The sequence below is a fragment of the Caloenas nicobarica genome, chromosome 4 (assembly GCF_036013445.1).
Source record: "Caloenas nicobarica isolate bCalNic1 chromosome 4, bCalNic1.hap1, whole genome shotgun sequence".
Taxonomy (NCBI): Eukaryota; Metazoa; Chordata; class Aves; order Columbiformes; family Columbidae; genus Caloenas; species Caloenas nicobarica.
Window position 1 is genome coordinate 44,454,479 of NC_088248.1, and position 19,948 is coordinate 44,474,426.

General features: G+C 38.7%; 1 protein-coding gene across 16 annotated transcripts in view; it reads left to right on the forward strand.

The window, feature by feature from the left end:
* Positions 1-19,948, forward strand: part of TENM3 (teneurin transmembrane protein 3) — a 512,354-nt gene that overhangs the window by 427,589 nt on the left and 64,817 nt on the right. For 13 of the 16 annotated variants that reach the window (XM_065634158.1, XM_065634155.1, XM_065634160.1 and 10 more), the window contains 6 exons: positions 88-298; positions 801-902; positions 1,063-1,257; positions 2,566-2,766; positions 5,749-5,934; positions 19,132-19,158. In XM_065634158.1, coding sequence (XP_065490230.1) covers positions 88-298; positions 801-902; positions 1,063-1,257; positions 2,566-2,766; positions 5,749-5,934; positions 19,132-19,158 — 922 coding nt within the window. The remainder of the gene's footprint in view (positions 1-87; positions 299-800; positions 903-1,062; positions 1,258-2,565; positions 2,767-5,748; positions 5,935-19,131; positions 19,159-19,948) is intronic. The other 3 variants (XM_065634161.1, XM_065634170.1, XM_065634162.1) reach the window with 1 other exon arrangement.

Sequence of the window (19,948 nt, forward strand, 5' to 3'; positions counted from 1 at the left end):
GCGCAATTGTCAGGTTGTTGTGGCGAAGCTGGTGGTGCTGCGGGTCATCCCGTGACTTGTCAAGCTCCTGTGTGTTCCTCCCCACAGTATGATTTTGTGGAGCTCCTGGATGGCAGCCGGCTGATCGCGAGGGAGCAACGCAACCTGTTGGAGTCGGAGCGAGCGGGGCGGCAGGCGAGGTCTGTCAGTCTCCACGAGGCAGGTTTCATCCAGTATTTGGATTCTGGCATCTGGCACCTGGCCTTTTATAATGATGGGAAAAATGCGGAGCAGGTGTCTTTTAATACCATCATTATAGGTAAGCAGGATCTTCAAAGCTCTCACCAAATGCTAGGCTCTGGTCAGGTTTTTTAGGAATACAGAGATAGGTTTTGTAGTTAAATGATCTGAATTTTTTCGCAGATTTTCAATTCATAGTGTTTCTTTTACTGATGAGAATAAAATGCAGAATATGTATTTTAATGACTTAGTCTAAGGCATAAGGAGTGTACTGTCTTGTAAAACAGTGCTTGAAAGGAGGATACAGTTTTGAAGTATTTGTTAAATGGCACAGGGCTGGATTTTAAGTATGGAGCTCATATGGTTTTACCGTTATATTTTGGGCCTTTTTGTTGGAATGTAATGTCCTAAGATACTACAGGCATCAGCAACAGAAAATCACAGCTATTCATGCTCTTCAAACAACCCAAATATAAACACTTCTCCTGGAGCAAGAGCATGCTGTCAGTTAGTAGTGGTTCAGATGATAAGTACTTCATGTGGTGGGCGTCTGTGAATTATCCTCTTTTTTTTCCCTGTAGAGTCTGTGGTGGAATGCCCCCGAAATTGCCATGGTAACGGCGAATGTGTTTCTGGATCCTGCCATTGTTTTGCTGGGTTTCTGGGCCCCGATTGTTCAAGAGGTAAATCAACCCAATGCTTTTCTTGAGTCAGTTTAAGCGAGCATGAAGACAAGTACAACGGGAAAGCAACTGGCATGTGACTTGCTTCTTAAATGTTCTTCTTTATAAAGCTTTGGCGAATAACTTGGGTTTAATTTTTCTGTCGTGTGTTATTTCACAGCAGCCTGCCCGGTGCTGTGCAGTGGCAATGGGCAGTACTCCAAAGGACGCTGCCTGTGCTACAGCGGCTGGAAGGGCACCGAGTGCGATGTGCCTACAACTCAGTGCATCGATCCCCAGTGTGGGGGCCGGGGCATCTGCATCATGGGCTCTTGTGCCTGCAACTCCGGATACAAAGGAGAAAACTGTGAAGAAGGTAAATGAGAAAATATTTAGCCCAGCGCCTGCTGTTCTTGGTCATGTTTCCAGCTGGCACATCCAGCTCTATCAGTTTTGCTAGGTCCAGATCATATGCACTAAGTGTTTCTTCAAAAATCATTTTAGAATGATTCTACAGAATTATTATACTTTATTTATTCTCAAGTAATCAGTGGGAAAGCTCTTAATAATGTGTAATATCTTTTTGCTTGCCAGTAAAATTTTATTTATTTTTTCTGACTGAGGTCAGCTAAGAAGAAAGCACTCAAAAAATAGATGTTGGAATACAGGAAGACTTACTGATTTTTTGCAGTGTAGAATAAATCATTAATGTATTGCATTTGTTAGTGATCTTTTCCACCAACCACACTGTGGAAAGTGCCGATTCAAATGCATCAGAGTGAAAAATGATGCGTCATTTTTGTATTCCAGAGATGTGCATAATAATATTCATTCTGATGTGCTGCAAAATGCAGTTCATTTTCCATCCAATTTTTTTAAGGAGTAAAAAGTGCCATTTTCTTCTTCAATCAAATTGATTTTATTGATCTCCACGTACAAAGTAATGCAATTAAGTCTCTGGAATTAAATTTTCAGACCATTGACCCTACAAGTGTAACATTTTATTGAGTCAAATTGCTAAATTAAATCTCGTCATCTAAAGCACATTAAAGTGAATTAAGATGGATAGACAGTGTGCAACTCCCTTATTTCTGAAACAAGTTGAGGGTCCTGTACAGCTGTCAAAACTCTGTAGTGGTGTATCAGGTCAGTTGGTACCGAGTGCTGCAGAGAATCCTACACTTGTGGCGCTGTGATTATACGGAACAGAGATCAGTTGCCCAAGACCCAAAGCCAATCTCGTTGTAATTCAGAAAAAATAGCAAACCTTGAAAGATTCTCCATTAAATCAGCGGTAGCCTGTAAATGTCTCGATGTCAGTTATGTGCACACACGAATTTCACAATACCAGAAAGCGATGTGGAAGCGAGATGTTTTTACAAAGAAAATTGCTGCTAAGCAGTTAGTGATGATAGAGTGATTTGCCTTGTAGCCAGAGAAGGGAGGCTGGCACCAGGATATGATACTTTGGTCCTCTCTGTCTTGTCCTCACTCATTGCAGTGAAACAAAGGGGAGCTTCTCATCTTCAACCTACTAATGTTTACTTTTAAGACAAGTGCAATGCTGCCTGTTTCACAAGGTGTTAAAATGTGGATTAAGCCCGAAAGAGCTGTGAGCATCTAAGGGTTGATTACTGTTGTTAGGAATGATGGGTTTGAGCTGACCTCTCTCATCTTCCCGCAGCGGATTGCTTGGACCCAGCCTGCTCCAGCCACGGTGTGTGCATCCACGGAGAGTGCCACTGCAACCCGGGCTGGGGTGGCAACAACTGTGAAATCCTGAAGACGATGTGCCCTGACCAGTGCTCGGGCCACGGCACCTACCTTCAGGAGAGTGGTACCTGCACCTGCGACCCCAACTGGACAGGTCCCGATTGCTCCAATGGTAAGGGTTAAAAGCACTCGCTTTTTGTAAAATGATGACGTGCATATTTATATTTTATATTATTATTTATATTAATAGCAGCATTTTAATAACATTATTGTGTTAGGACCTGGCCTACCGAGCTGATGGAAGTCTTTGAGCTGACTTCAGCATGAACTGTGAATTGATTCAAAGGTTCAAAATAACTGGTGAATTTGTAGTATTTGAAAATCAGTGTATTTGTTGGTATCTTTTAGCTGCGTTCATCTGGTAACTTCAGGTAATTCAGGTATAGAATGTTCTTTGTACCATATGTAGATCTAAGTATCATCTTACCTAGTAAATCTATTTAGAAACTTAAAACTACACTAGTGAAACTAGAGATGGTCACAGTTTAAAAATCTCTTCAGCTAGTTGGAGGTCTTTTTCTTGAAAAACAGACAGCATTCCAGTTTGAAGTCAAAGGGAATGCAAGAATTAATCCTGAACACCTTTCAAGGAAGGGCGCAGGCTGCCAGGGTGGAAGGAGTCGGTAGGAGTGAAGAAACAGAGGGATTTCTCTCTAAGTGAGCTTAGTAAAAGCATAGTCTGAGTTTAGAAACAAAAAGAGAAAATGACGGGACATACTATCACAGAGAGCAGAATCCAAATATAAAGTATGACAACATCCTTTTTACAAATACGAGTTTTAGAATATTGTTTGGTAGCCACATATCAAAAGAGAAATCTTGTCTAACTGTGAGACATATATTTGTCTAAAACAGTCATCTAACAACTCAGATGATTTTGTTAATGAAAACTGAACACATGGGCTAGCTGGGCTTATGCCATCTTATGAATAAATATAACTTTTTCGTGAGGAACCGTCTTTTTAAAACAAATGTACTTCCTGACCAGGATCTGTGATACTGCCTAATGGTTTATGCATATGAGAGTGATAGGACAGAGTTCCAAACATTCAAGAAAAAGTGGCAGAGAGAAGAAAATGTTGTTATCTGTTACATTTGTTTAGAAAAAAGAAATTCTTATCTGAACATTTCTAGCACTAAAAATGGCTATTTGTGAGAGACCCTTTCTAGTTCTCAGGCAAAATGTGGATTCTCTTATTTCTTGGCACAGTGTCTTCGACACTATTTTTGATGATTCAGTTATGCTCCATGTTTTACTTAGGTTTCAAGGAATGACTTGTCATTAAAGTAACATAAAATATTTCTGATCTCAAATATTTCAAAAGTGTCAAACTCATGAAAGAGCTTTGTAAAAATACGCACAGGCTATTTGCTGGTCATGCAAAATGACCTTCAGAATGGTACACTAAAAAAGTAAATCTTAGCCATACACATTTTGTTAAGCTGCTAGAAGAAAAAAAGAATGAGTTGTTTCTATCAGAGGGGTTTATAGGTTTGAAATCAGCAGAGCTTTCCTCTATCTCCATCAGCAGTTTGTCCGTTAATTAGCCCTTCAATTCCACTTCAATTAAATTAACTCTAATTAATAAGTTCATTACAAAGATTGACGCACCTTGCTCAAAGCTAGTGTGCTCAAAGCTGATAAACACCTTCACCCTAATGAAAAATTGATTAGATTGAAGAGAAATAAACCTTTCTTTCTTGGAGCTGCGTTGATGTTTTGTGACTCTAAAGTTAATCAAAGCATCTTGCATCTCTTAATCAAAAATTTAATTCAAAGTAGATATAAAATGCTGTATAGGAAAAAAAAAAAAGGGAGCGAGAAATTACAACTGTCTTTCTCCATAAAGGTTTTGAGCTGTTTCTTCTGGGAAATATCACAGCTCCTTGATAGGGTGTTTAATGTTCCACAGCACTTTGAGACAGAGGGTTATGCTCTATGGGGGAAGAAAAACACTTTTGAGTGGGAAACTGGAAACCTTTCTTGGACTGGATGCTTCTTTCTTTTGCCGTTGAAAATAATGTTAGTCTTTTATTACTGTTTTCACAAGAAAACAAAAAACTAAATACAGTACCTTTACGAAGCAGTACGTGGTTACGGCCAGCTGTATGCCAAGGAACTAAAAAAGTCCCTCAGGCTGTATTGTATCTCCTCTTGCTTTCCCGTTGTCTGCTTAGCAGAAGTAAAGTTTGCTGCAGTCTGACTAAATGAACCAGAACTGTAAATGCAAAATCTGGCAGTCTAGATTATCATCTTGTATTAGCTGAGACTTAACATGCGTTGTTTGGCCTCTGACTACCTTTGGCTGTTAACGTATTTTTCAATTATTCTATCAGTTACAAGATCCTGTTACTATACGTAAATGACAAGTTAAATTGCTGTATGTTGATTTATTTTTTTGAACAATCTATTATTTAAACCAGACTGTTCATAGCTGTCACTGATACGAATTTACTGAAAGTAAAAGAGAATCATCTTTTATATTTAACAGATGTGTCAGTATGTCAGCATAGTACTAATTTGTCTCACTAAGGCTGATTCTTTATAATGAAAAACTGTGTCAGAAATGGCACATTTTTACTTTGAAAGAAAACAAGGAGAAGCGTAGGGAGGGAAAACCTTGTTAAAATGAACTGTCATTAATACTAGATTTTTACTCACAACACACAGTGACCTAGGTATATGGTACATTTAGTCATTAGGAGTACATGGTAAGTTCAAATATGGGTAAGTGCCATATAGTCTAAGTTACAAAGCTACCCTTAAGGCATCTGTGATCACAGAAAATATGACTGAAAATTATTCAGAGCTAACAGAAGAGCTGTGGACACTTAAGCACTGCTACTAAGTCTGCGAGATAACTAAGTGAGCATTAGCACAGAGATAAAACTGTACTCTGCATTGTGTTGGGTCCTACCTGAAAATGCCTTCCACAGTAAATTTATTTGATTTAGTTTTCAAAGATTTTGCCTTTCTTATTCTTCTAGATTTTGAATTAAAACGTAGCGCTGCTAATTAACGCATACCCTCTCTTTCTCTCTCCCGTGTGCACACTCTGCCTCCTTTTATCCCCCTCTCTCCTCTCGGATCCAGAGATCTGCTCGGCGGACTGCGGCACGCACGGCGTGTGCATGGGCGGCACGTGCCGCTGCGAGGAAGGCTGGACGGGCGCAGCCTGCAACCAGAGAGCCTGCCACCCCCGCTGCGCCGAGCACGGCACCTGCAAGGACGGCAAGTGCGAATGCAGCCAGGGATGGAACGGAGAGCACTGCACCATTGGTAGGCTGGCCGCGCTTTACCTTGTCCTTCACTGCGAAGTTTAAACAGCTGGCGCTGCCGGCCGCGGCTGAATAAGAAGCGCATTACTTTGAAGCTCGTTTCTTCACGTTTGCATGTGTCAGTCTTTCTAAAGGAGGTGATATTTTAAGAAAGGAAACAGTTATATAATAGCTCAACAGTTCTTCATACCCAGTTTGCCATGAAAAGGAGGTGGAAGAATTTCCTTTTCAGCCTTTTCTCTGTAACTGCCTTTTGGCAAGGGGGAGGTTACTTTTTTTTAAACTGTAGATATATTATTTGATTTCTACTTTTGTGGGGTTTTTGTCATAGCTTTATGTCTTTTGGAACTGAAGCTTCCTGTTGTTTTCCTTTTTTTTTTTCTTTTATGGAGAAGCTTTAAAAAGTGACTCACCTACACAAAAATATCACTTCCACCTTGTAATAAATGTGATCTAGCTGCCCAAAATTATATCCTTGTCAACAAATCAACATGATGCTCTATTTTAGAATTATACTAGTTCTCTTTCATGTAAATAATCTAACAACAGTTTTATAGAGTTGATTGAGAAGAAGCCATCCTTATTATAGATTCTCTATTTCTGTAATCAAGTTAGTTCTAGCACCTGGAAACCTTTGGAAATTACTGTGCCTTTATCAATAGAGCTTTTCTTATTCAGTTATGTACAGTCTGTATGTCCCATATACAGGAGGATATCCCTCTCCACTGCACAGGGCTTGATGGTGAGCTAGCATGAGAAATTATGCATGTAAATAAGGAGACTAAGAAAAAGTGGAGGAGGAGTTGCCAAAATCTTTATCTTTTTTATATTGACTTTGTATAGCTGTAGTGCTAAGAAATTCACTTCCACCCTAATTCCTTCCCATGCACTCTTTGTGCAAGACACTGCAGGTCTGTAATAGAGGAGGAGGCTCCTATCCAAATGCTTTTTGTCTCAGCATAACCAGGCAGAGAAACTATTGCGTGACAACAGGTAGGAAGCACGGGCAAAGGAACTGGCTGTGCTCAAACTGTGAGAGGTGGCCAGCTTGTACTTGGGTGCGTGGGGAGCATTGCACAGAGCTCAGCAAATGCTGCGACAGGAGTAACAGCGTCACTCGGCAGGTGTTTGTGGGGCACAGCTCCCACGTGTGGGAAGCATCGTGGCTAAGCACGTAGAGGTGGACTGAACAAACCATGAAAGAGGTGGCCAAAGGTCTTTTCCAACGAAGACAATTCTGTGATTCTAAAGGCGGGAGTAACACTGAGTGATGGGGAAATCAAGGATAATCTGAATAGTCAAAAAAAATTCCAATAAGTAAAAAAACCCCATAGTTTTATGCTTGGGGAGGTGGAAGAGAGTCCGTTAAAAGAGGTGATGTAGCCAAAGCAATAGGATATGACAGTAAGTCTAATAGCGGGTAGAGCTGATGGATGTGAATGTGGCGTTATTTGCTTTTGCCACAAGCTAAAAACAGGCTGGAGAATTTTAACTTTCATGGATGTTTTGGAAGAGCTGTGACTCCGAATGTGTTAGCACAACTAAACCGTCACTGGGGCATGAGTGTCTAGAAAATAGTAAAGCCCAGGCTGCGTTCCCCAGTAGCTCACAGCCCTGACCGAGGGGCGAGGTGGTGGTGCTGCGCTTGGGGGTCACAGCAAACAGTGGTGTGGGCTTTGAGGGCAGGGAAAATGAGGGCCTGATACAGCTGAATTAGCTGATACCCACATCACTGCACCAGGAAGATGAGGCCAGGTTTTATTTTGTAGAAGGGAGCCAGGTGTCAAGCAGTAAGACTGATTCGTGAATTATTTTTTACAGAAGTCACAAATCGATTTTTTTTGTCATTTACCAATGAAATTGCTCAGAGACGAGGGAGTGGGAACCAAGGTTCATCTGCAGAATCGTGGGGAGAATCAGTGGGGTTAACATTTCTGAGGAGCTTCCAGAAAACATGCTGACGAAGGGAGTAGAGAGGTGGGGAGAGAACTGCTTTCTGAACAATAAAATAAAGTAAATCTTTAGAAGTAGGATAAAGCCTTTCCTTTGACCGCTTTAACTTGCCAACGAGCAATTACTCAGCAGATCGCTCTGCTGTTGGTCTCACTGACCTTGGCAGCGTTTCAAAGGTTGTAGTTATACACGGATGAACTGCTCTTGAACAATTTTTCCAACATATTAAGCACAAACAAGTTTTTCCTCAGCACTGGGCGAGCAGGTCTGTCTTCCCACCTGTTTATTCTTTAAATGGGTGTTTACTTTGCAGCTGCTGCTGTAAAGGTAGTTTGATTTGTTTATATTGCCCTTACAGCCTCCAAGACAAGTAATGAGGCACAGGCTGTAGCCTGCTGTTACATTTATTTTTCTTAGAGCTGTTTTCTTCAGGAGGCCAGTGTTATGGAGAAACCAGGTCATTTTATTGCTCATTTCCAAGAGTATTTCCACTTGGTGGAGTGAAAATTGTTGCTTTCTCAGCTTGGTAAATGAAGAGTCAATTTGCCTTTCTCTCACCTGCCCTAGAGTAGAACATAGCTCTTTCCGAGCAATACATTTCAAAACACAGGGGACATCTGAATGTTTCTCCATGAAAACCATTTTTTCAATTGTCACCCTTTATTTGTAACCCAGACTTTTTAATGCTATGTAGAATTCCCAATCTGGTAGCATAATATTTACGTAACTTCCGTTATGCATATGAAAAACTCCCATTCTTACTTTATATATCTAAAAATAAACAATTGCATCATTCTTATTTCTAAAAGTCATTAACCATTTAGCTGCAGTAGTGTGAAGCACTGTAGAAATGCAGGTATATTTGTTTGATGCAGCTGTTAGCTGGAAGTCACATGTAGTGCAATGGCCTGAATTTACTACTTCTTTGGGAAAGGGATATTCCAAAGAAGTTGTAAATTTTAAGGCGAATGAATTTAATTGCTTTTTGGGAAAGGAGTAGCCAGCCAGATCTCTACCTGAATGCACAAAATGCAGTAGATCCGTATGCATTAATCACAGAGGCGCTAACTGGAATGTGTACTGAGTCACCTAAATCCATAACTCATTTGATCAAAATGATTATGTCTTTTTTTGTGAAGCATGAATGCTGTTTAAAATGTTAAGAGTGTTTTGCACCCCAAGTAATGATTTTTATATATTTCTAAATGCTGTCCGTCCAGTCTCACTTTCAGTTAGCCCACTGTTTGTATAGTTAGTTGATATGTAGTAAAGGGTCAAAAGAAGGAAAACCCAAACCTATCTCAATTAAAACAAGGTAGTCCTTAGTTTTATTCATCTCTAATAATTTTTCAAACCCTAGATTGCTTCTTGGATTATGCTGATTTTTATGTATGCCTCAAGATATTCAAATGGAAATTTGGCCAAAGGAAATTCTAATTGCTCTAAACTTACAGAGGCCATTTGTTTATTCTTTGGGACATTGGGAAGCAAGATCACAGACGATTGCAAATGTTTGATTTTTTTGTGCAGACTAAATTTAGGCATCTGCTTCTTAGCATACCTAGGTTAATCATCAGTTTAACAAAGCCCTAAGGCTGCAGATCACAAGACAAATAGGGAAATAATATACATCTATATTTTATATACATTTGATATGTGAGAGAGAACAGAATAGTCTAAATAAAGCAGATTTTTTTTTTTTGAAGCAATGTGTGCAGTAAATGAGAAAGATTGTTTTAACTCATGTGGTAGACCTGATGTGTGTCACTGGTACCCACTGTTCCACTATGCATCTCTGGCACGGGGCAGCTCCAGCTTCAAACCCACACCTGATGTGGGCCACGCTTGTGAGTCATTGCCTTTGTTCTGAACACATACTTCCAGAGATTTGTATCAAAGATGTTCAGCAGATAACTATATGCTCAGCATTGTGATGAAATTAATCTAATAAGAATTAAGAATTTATTGCACTTGCTTAGCATCTTACAGGTTTGAACTAAACACTGACAACTTATGTTCCAGATACTAAGCAGTTTAAGATATCTAGATTGCTTACTGTCTTTTCCCCCCTGGAACTGAAATATTTTAATATTTCCTATACCCATGTGAGAACAGGTTAAATCAACAGTTTACTGCAAAGCTAGGGCAAATCACCTCTCAATTGTTTATTTGGCCTGGGACTGACACGCATGGGTCTGAGGTGAACATCCGTATGTGATTTTGTGAAGCTCAGCCTGCATCTCAATGTGATACAAGACTGTACATGCACAGCTGGTGCCCAGGTGATAGCCTGGCTGAAAATTTGCTCTGTAATTAAGTTTTCATAACACAGTTGTGCTCAAATATGTTTTTGTTTCCTTTCTGTCCTGGCTTACAATGAGTTCAGTGACCCTCTCCTGTCTCAGTAGTTATTTTGTGAGATTGGAACAGATATTATATCAGAAAGTCTATTATATTTTGTGATATAACTGGCATGTACCATGAGTAAATTAAGTCACAGGAAGCCCATAAATATGAATACTTTTCCAGCAGCTTTTCCACCAAAGTCTGTTATCTGAATGAAATTAGTAAATAATTATATTGGTGAGGAATCTGCTATATCCATGTGCTGTGTAACATCTCGGTTTTACAATGCAGCTTAATTTTTTCAATAGACCAAATTAGTTTTAGAGTAATCTAAATTGCAAATTGGGCAATTTGCATTGAAACTATGCCTTCTTGTTCAGATTTGTCAACACCTCTTTTTTAAAAAGTCTTTAACATTAAGCATGGGTGGGTAAGACCATCTGTTTATGGAGCTTGCCTGCAGCTCCATTACTTAACACATGAGACAGGTTACAGCTGTTTAATTGTTATTGTGTTGAACGATTATCTTTCAGTCCAAAATTAATATTTATATATGTGTGCATGGGAAGCATGTCGTTAAACATAAGTGATCTAAATGTGAATTAATGTCATTAAGCATTCGTATTAATCCCTCAGGAGGGCTGAAATTAGCATCATGGTGTTTGAGTGCTGCATGAGGCTACTTTACCTGGTCCACAGAACTGAAATTCAAATCCAGTGGTGGTCCACTGTAGAAGTGTACAGCTTGTAATATGTTTTTATTCCAGTGAGAATTGGTTTATCTTCTAAGAATTACCCCTAATATGTAGTTTAGAAAAAAATAACAAAGGACAGCAAAGTATTTATTTTAACCTTTTTCTTTGCATGAAATGACATTAACAAGACATTAAAACCAATCAAACCACAAATGTGTTTTCTTCAGCAAGAGGTTTCTAGCTTCAGCTGCTTTAGCTAGAAAAACAGGAAAGTCATCTGGTTTAGATTTTCAGAACTATGAAAAAAATAAATAACATCTAGAGCACACTCCCATAAGTGCATTTCCATTAGTATACACTCTGTCCTGGTTGCTGGTTGAATTGGTTTTCTGACTAGGGACAGACACGAAGGCTTTTGTGAGCTGGTTTTCTAGGTGACTGTCAGCGGTGTAAGCTCAGAAGTGCTGCTAGTGTCGAGCAATGCCAAGAAGTGATCATCCCCACTAGGTTGTATGGTCTGCACCTGCTCTCTTCAACACGCATTTAGCTTATGGCTCCTTTTATTACAGATTTCAAAAATGATTACAGGGAGACGTCACTTTATCTCTTTATAAGATCAGAGAGCAAGTCAAGGCAAATGCGTTCCTCCTGTTAATCAAAGGAAGTGCCAATAGAAAACCTGATATGACTATATATCATTACACTATATAGTTTTGAAGTATGGTCTTGACAAAGTAAGTCATGGACAGTTTGAGGGCTTGACTGATCTTCTCCACATTTGCAGGTTAAAGGGAGAGCTGCATGGATAACTGGTGTTATGATGATCACCATCATTTTCGTACTGATGCTAAGTTGCTAAGCATGGTTTACATTTCTCCAAAGTTTAAGTTACTGAGAATATTCACATTTCATAGTGTTTTAATGGGTCAGGTATTTAATGTACCTTGATGCATTCATGCCACGAATTTGTAAATTTTAAGATTCTTTTCAGATTCTGGAATTTTGATCAGAAGGAAATTTTTGTCCTTCAAATTAGAATAATTACTGCTGCATTAATATATTCTGTAATTATAAAAATTCCTAAATTTATGTTTTTCCTTAGTTTTGAGTTCAGGGAATTATACTTCAGTACAAATTTCATCTTAAAAGTAAGATTGTTTCCGAATGAAGGTATGACCTTTGACATTCAAACAGTTCGTTCTCAGAGACAATGACTGGAAATTAATTACATCAGGTATCAATTAGTTCACCACGACATTGTGAGTGAAATGCTACTCCCAAAACACCTGACTACATTTCAGTTAGGATTTCACCACAATAATTATGCGTGTAGCTTCAATACAAAATCTTCATGGAAAAGAGAAGATGACTTTCTTGGCACCCAGAGGGCTGATAACCACAGTGCAACAAGATTTCGTGAAATATAGTACACTTATGATTTTGATCTTTCTTGTGTGTGAAGGGCATATTATTAATTTGCCAGGCCAAGCCTTGAATATGCAAAATATTTGTATGTTTGGTAACTATAAAAATATTAAGTTACCAGTTAAATTTAAGACAGTGCATACATATCTGAAGCTGTGAAAAAAAAAGTGAATTACTGGTCAGGCCTCAACACATTTCAAGACAGAATATCTCAAATACAAATTATCTGTTAGCATACTTTAAATTGCTAATTGGTTGATTTGCATTTAAATGAGGACCACATGTGAAGTTCAAGTTCGGCACATTTTCAGAAAACAGCAGAATCCTCTGAGATGTGAAGAATTTTAAAGCACGTTGCAAAGCTCACTTGAGCTGAAGTGGCCAGCAAGTGTGTGCTTTTGTACATCAGGTAGTCACATGCTGCTCAGGTGCATTCTGAAAGTACTTCCAGTCAGGAAGAAAGGTGGAAACAAAAATGCTTCCCATCCCATTCTATCCCTTAATATGTTTCCAAGCCAGATTTCTCTTTCATGCAGTTCTTAATGTAAGCATCAGTTTTCACCTGCATCTGTCTGACAGGTCTTTGCGAGTTTGTCAGATCTCTCAAACAGGTGTTTTAACTTTTTGAGCCTGTACATGTGAGACAGTTTTATACCCTTAATGGCATATACCCTTTCTTCTAAATCCTTTTCCAGCTAAATAGATGTTAAATAAGAAACAACACTGCTCACGGACATATTAGTTGTCTCAAACTTCCTGTGTCTATTATATCCTTAAAAGCAACTGAATGTTTTATTCTTAGATACATGTGGCTTCTTTCCAGTAGTAATGATGAGAAACCTTACTTTATAGTAAAATTGGGATGGGCTCCAGAACAAAATATCGAAAGGGTAGTGGGCTTATGTGCCCTTGTATAGAGAACCCCATCAATGGTTGCTGCAAAGAACAGTTGCGGTTTAGCAAGGGATCAATTGCAGTCAATTCAGTTCTCTGCGGAAACATATGCAGCCGATATGTGTGCTGCAGCTCTACGTAGACATTGGAGAAAAGTGCCGAAATTATGAAGAAGGTATGATTTCAGGGTAAGGATTACATTTTGGCCTATGTAGGGAGGAAAACAAAATTGCCTGAAACTATTATTCCATCTATGCCTTCTCTTTTTCAAGAAGGGCAAGATGGGAATTTAGGAGTAAAAAAGTATCAAAAGGGAAGAGCGTTTGTAATCCTCCTCTATTGGCAGCAATGCTCAGAACATATGGTATGTCGAAGACAAGGTTCTTATAAACTCAGAGAAAGGATGACGACCATGAACTGCTTAGAGTGGAAGAACATGTGCTTTCAGTACTGTTCGGTGATGAATAGAGAGAATTACATTTGCAAATGATAGCAAAGCCCGCTGCCCCCAAGCACTCTGGGAGACAGGACAAGAATTTAAAATTACTCTAACAAATAGCACAGGCTATGCAGAAAAATAAGGTGCAATTCAACAAATGCTGGGGTTTGTACTTAAGTAGGGATAATCAGCTGCACAAATTCAAGTTAGGAAGCAGCTTGCCAGGGAGAAGAGACTCAGAAAAGGCTGTAGTGGATGATGAATTTGACATGAGTGAACCACTCTGAAGACAGGCTAGAACAGTGACTTTAAAATTTTATGAATTCTGGACTCCTGTAAGTTTTCTGGTAGTGATATGGAGCTCCTCGGAAATTGCATATGGATGCATGGCTTTTTTTAGTCACCGTTTGAGAGTAAAACCAGTTGCTTAAAGGAAACAATACAGTATTCCATGAGTCTGCTGTGGGTAGGATGGGAAATACTGGGTTTAAATATCACAAAGGATATTTGTTTTTTTACATTCAAAAGATGTTTTAATGTTCAGGGTAGTTACACTGCGGCTGGGTGGAAATGAGAGGAACTTAAGGGTGATCTGGTAGCCAGGCCAGGAGGAGAAAACCACCACAGACTGAGTCCTGAATAGGTTAGAAGGGTCAAGCCAGAGCTGTCAACTCTGACTTTTGTACCAGCTCCCCCAAAACAAGCACAAAAACCTGTTTACACAAACTGCGTTCTCCCTGAAGCTTGCTGTGAGAGTTTCTGTTTCAAATGCCCAAAAAACATGTTAAAAGAACTTCAGTATAAAATTGCAAAATCAAGAACATAAAGTTAGGAAGCCACAAAGGAACACATATGTCTGTCATTGCCATTGTATCATATAACAGAAGATATATGTTAATTATAGCATATACGTATCTTTTTAATTTTTAAAAAATGGTGTCTTTAACTGCTTTTCCCTCTGCACCTGACAGACCTGATTTAAGAATGTTGCAAGGCTGTGAGGGGCTGTCACATGCAGAAAATCCACTTTCTTCGTGCCAGAGACTGGTGCACAGGATGATCTCCTGGTTAAGAATGATTTTGAAGAACTGGGTTCCACCCTTGCTTTTACCATGAATTTTCTGTTAGTTGCTCACAAAGGCAAACTTTAAACGAGTGTGTTCTGACCTTCACTTTCCGGGGACCTGATTTGCTTCAATGTGAATTGCTAAAATGCTGTTTTGTGTATGAAATCCTACATAATTCTAAGTATTCTGGAAAATCGCATCATAGGTGTTTGCAGTCAAACGGATGGAGAGTTCTCACTTTAATCTTTCTATGCTTTAGTTACTCAACAGTAAAATGAGATAATAATAGATTCTTTGTTCACACCAGCAGTGCGAGGATACTATACTAAATAATTTTGACTTGAGGAGGAAGATGATAGAAAAGTCTATAAGGAAACAGTTACTTCTTTGTTTAGGTTAGCATGGTGTACCTGCTACTAGGGCATCAGGCGTTTGTTGTTCGTGAGAGAACAAGAGCTGAGAGAGGGCTGGCAGCTCTGTACATTGACAAAGGAAGAAGGGTATAAAAATTGCTCAGGTAGCCATAAAACCAGCATTGCCTAAATTTTGTGTGTTTGACTTGGCCACTCGCATGATATTCCTGTAATGTGGGGTTTGTTTGTTTGTCATGTGCATTGTAAACAAAGTTTTATACAAATATTAAAAATTAATGCAAACATTAAGCAAAGATATTAAAACTTTCTAACTCTAAACAAACAGATGAATGTACAGAAAGCTTAAGGGAAACAGTATACTATCAACATACCATAGTTTGCTTACAGTCAGTTTTTCTACCAAGAAATTAAGATGGCATTTTCACCTGTATCTCCTTACATGACACTCGCTGCAAGGTGATGTATAAGTGTAAATGTGACCGATGCAAGATCCGTTGCTCCCACCTTCCCGTAGGAGATCTGTGTCTGGGAGCACGACATCTGTGTTAGCGGCAGCGATACGTACGCAATCGTTCACCAGGGAATGGGGGTTGCTGTTCTGAACTGTGGGGAAAGAGGAGAGAAACCAAACCAGAGCTTGCTCGGAGAGGAGCAGAGCAGCTTTCTTCATTGTGGCTGCATGCTGAAATTATTTCTTCATCATCTTCTTCCCCCTCTCCCCCCACTTTCACTCTCTCCTTATTTCACCTTTCTCCTTTCTTGTAGAGGGAGAGGCTGTAATGCAGTGAGGAAGGGAGAGAGCTGATAGTATTAGTGGAGCGGAGGCAAGGGTTCGGCTCACGTTTTCAAAGTGTAGGAAGCAAAAAACACTCAAAAGTAGTTTTTAATTTAGGCAGACTTTGATCGACATGGCTTTGGTCACATTCTTTTGTATTTTCGCTTCAAGTCTAGCAGTGCTATGAGGTCAAGTTCTGCTATTAAGGCAAAGTTAATTCATTACTCCTGTGGAGGTGTTGCGAGTTGACACTGTAATGGGACTATATGTACACTACAAAAAATACTTAGCATGTTCTAATCTAGTGTACAGGTTACAAAGATTACGATGAGTGAAGATGTCTGGTGGAGGATAATAATGTAAACTAATAGAAATATAAATTTGCTATACAGTATTGAGAAGCATGTCACCATTATAATTCTGTATGACAGAATGATCAGAATAGCACGGTGCTATAAGTACCAATTAAGGAACATCAAATCAATGGTTATGTCATTCCTGCTGATTTAAACAGGAGCTGATTGGGATAAATGGATTTAATATGTACTTTTGTTCTGTGGCTATTCTGTCATACCTGGAGGAAGCAGCATATGAGTAATCTAAGGAAGACGCTGACATCTCTGATAAGACACTAATGGGAGACATTAAATTAAAAAAAAGTCTTGGTTCTTACTGATTATGAATTATGCCATGTTAAATGTGAATTTGCCTGACTGTTATCAGTTCTTTGTAAAATAGTTTCTCTGCCATTTATTTATATAAATATGCACACACATCGATAACACTATTATTATTTTATGTTATATGAATTTTGAATGCCATTTACATCTTCTTGGATTTTGACTATCCTAGAAAATGTACAAATTTTGTATCTTCATTTCTGTTTTTCTTTATCCCATTTGAAGCTATATGTAGTCCCTCTACTCCTGGAATTAATAGCAAAATTTTAAATTTCTTAGTCTGAAACCCTGCAAGAAAACCCTTCTAGGTAAATCGTTTGGTCTATAATTAGACTTTTTAAGGACGTAACATAACCCACGTGTTCCAGATGTGTAAATATGCCAAGGAGCACCTGCGAAGCGCTCCAAATCCCACCTCTAGAATTCCTTATCTTTTCATGACGATAAGGAAGACAGCATGACTAGTTAAACTTTACTGCAAAATTATACTATTTTGGGTCACTCGTTTTCTGCTTTTTGGTTCTTCTAGGATGCTGCACATGAACCAAAATAGTTTCTAATGTTGTCCTTAATGTCAACTGACCATAAATAAAAGGATGCTGGAAAGTAGAACTTGTTTTCCGGGCATTATAGGTTTATGTTCTGGAACTGACTTCTTACAAGGCTACTGGATGCGAAAACTCTTAAAGAACATTTTCTAATCCTTTTTTTTTTTTTTTTAATGCAGATTGGATTTCTGAAAGGAAATAGCATGTTGGGGCCTGGGATTGCAGGGACTATTTTCAGTTGCCTCGGAGGTTTTTTGCTATGTTCTATTTCGTTACCTATCCCTACATTTGTAGAGGCATTTAACGTTTCACTGGTGGACAGTTGCATTCCCCAGACAGAGCTAATTGCTTCCATTTTATGCACTAAAGCTTGATTTTTGTCTGCGCATGATACACCATGTTCTAAAAGCAGCTGTGTAGGAGCAAGGGGAATTATATTGGATGAGTAAGAGAAGAATTTGATCCACCCTCAAATGCAGCTGTATCAGTTTTCTTTTTGTTTGCGGTTGATGTGAAAAGCTGCTTAGTTTGTTGCTGTTGTTCTAAATGTTCTGTAATTGATGTTTTCATCTTCTTTCTTTGTCTCCCTTTATCCTTACCGTTTTAGTAAAAAAACGAAACCACAACTCTGCGCAGGACACCTGACACTGTCTTCAAGAGAGAGGGACTAGGAAGTAGTTTCCACCTCTTAGTCATAGCAGTGACTGTGGCTTCTGTGAGACTACAGATCTTATCACCTCCCTCCTCAGGCTGGGGAAGAGCTTTTTTCCCGTTCATTCAAACTGGAGGGAAGGCCATAGCTGGAAATGCCTCTCTTACCCATCCGATACACATAGTTGAGGGTGACAGAGTGCTTGCGGCACAGGGGCCACCATGCAGCAAGGACTTAGGAAAGGTCAAATTTTGAAAGACAGCCCCCATGGGCTCTGTTGAGAGACCTCGTCCACAGCAAAAACAGGGGATTGAATCCAGCATGGTTGACTCAGCTTGGTGTGTCCCCGCTGCGACAGTCTGTGACATCCCGTCGCCTGTGTGCAGGTGGCTGGGTTTGGTAGCCTGCGAGGCACCTGTCCAGTGTAGGTTTGCTATAAGACATTAAATCTCTTTAACGCAACCGCAGTCGATCTCTGTTTTGTGAATGTAAGGAGGGAACATACAACCCATCTCTGCTATGTTTTATGTATTAAAAGTAGGGCCTGCTGCTTTAAATCCACCTTGTGCTCTGTCTGTCATTCATCCATCTGCCTCCTCAAATTTTTTGTGAAATTTTGAATGTCATAAGTCATGAAAAAATCTCTTGCTGTTCTCGGATATACCATGTTATTTAGTTTTCTGTATCTAAAGCCTAAGTTTAATTTTCACCCATTTTTCCAAATGCAATGGATCACCACGCTACTAACCCCACTACACCGTCTTCCACCCCATATATATGATCTAATTTGTTCTACATAATTGGTGTGTGTGCTCAGAAGAGTAACTGTGGCTGAACTGAAGCAGAAGAAAACTATTCCTCCCCAAAATCCTATTAATCCAATCAGAATTAAGTTAGTGTGCTGGTTATGCTGTCAGAGTCATACGCGACCTGCAAATCAAAGATTTTCCAGTATGGTCAGTGTTTTAAAGCTCATAAGCTGAGTAATTACTCTTACGTTGTGTTGAAACTTGAATTTTTTAACTAGCTTTGATTGTATTTTTGTTACACGTAAACATCAAAGCATGTGAAGAGAAGTCAGATGAAAAACATAGTCTCAGAAAGGTAGCATCTCTTTCTTCTGCAGGCCTCATCTCTCAAATAGTTTCATTGAATCATGACAATGTTTGCTGAAAAGATAATTTCTTGCATTTTTGAAAGCTTTGAAATACATTTTCATTTTCTAATGTAAGACCTCCCATGTCAGGTGCACCTGCTTGATTTGCATGTGAATTCTGAACAATTCTTGTCTTATGTGACACTTCTGAAATGTCTGTCTGTTTTGTTTTTTTTTTCTTTTTAATTCTCAAGCTCACTATTTGGATAAGATAGTGAAAGGTACTGTATACTTGCTCTTTGATGACATGCCTATACCTACATGTACTTTTTTTATATGAATATATAGTTACAAACGTACTAGTCTGGACAACAGAATCTTCTCTTACATACATTCCATGGATTATAGATTTAACTCATATGACTTTCAACTCATCTCAAATTAAAAATTAAATCTTGCTTATGTTATATAATAACATTTTAGCAGTAATTATACATTTATATACAAACTGTGTACATGTATTAGATTTTGTTTGAACCAAAACCTGAAGATAGTGTTTATTTGCTGTTTGAACCAAAAACTGAAGATAGTATTCATTTGCTGTTTGGTGCTTTTTCTTCATTAGTTTTGTCATTAGACCTCTTCCTACAAAATGGTAAATATTTAGGAAACAAAGCAAAGTGATGCTCTTGTCACAGAACAAGTGTCATTAGTTCTAAAGAACAGATTAATTATAGATATGTGTATGCTTATATATAGGCAGATCAACAGAAAACCCTGGGCTCTTAAGTTTTTGTTTATCTAAACAGAAAATCTATAGGAAATTATTACTTGTCTTTTGTATGAAACTTTAAAAAGCTTGTATAATCTATTCAACATTTTCAATTAAAAGATTCAAGGATGCAAAAGCCTAACATGAAACAGCAAAGATTCTCGTATCTTCAGTTATGGTGAAAAACTGATTTAGAAGAATGTTTAAAATATTCCTACCCCTCTTTCCCTGAGTATCTTTCTCTATTCCTTATTTGTGTTTTTTTCATTAGAATATGGCAATATTCATGGCAATATCCA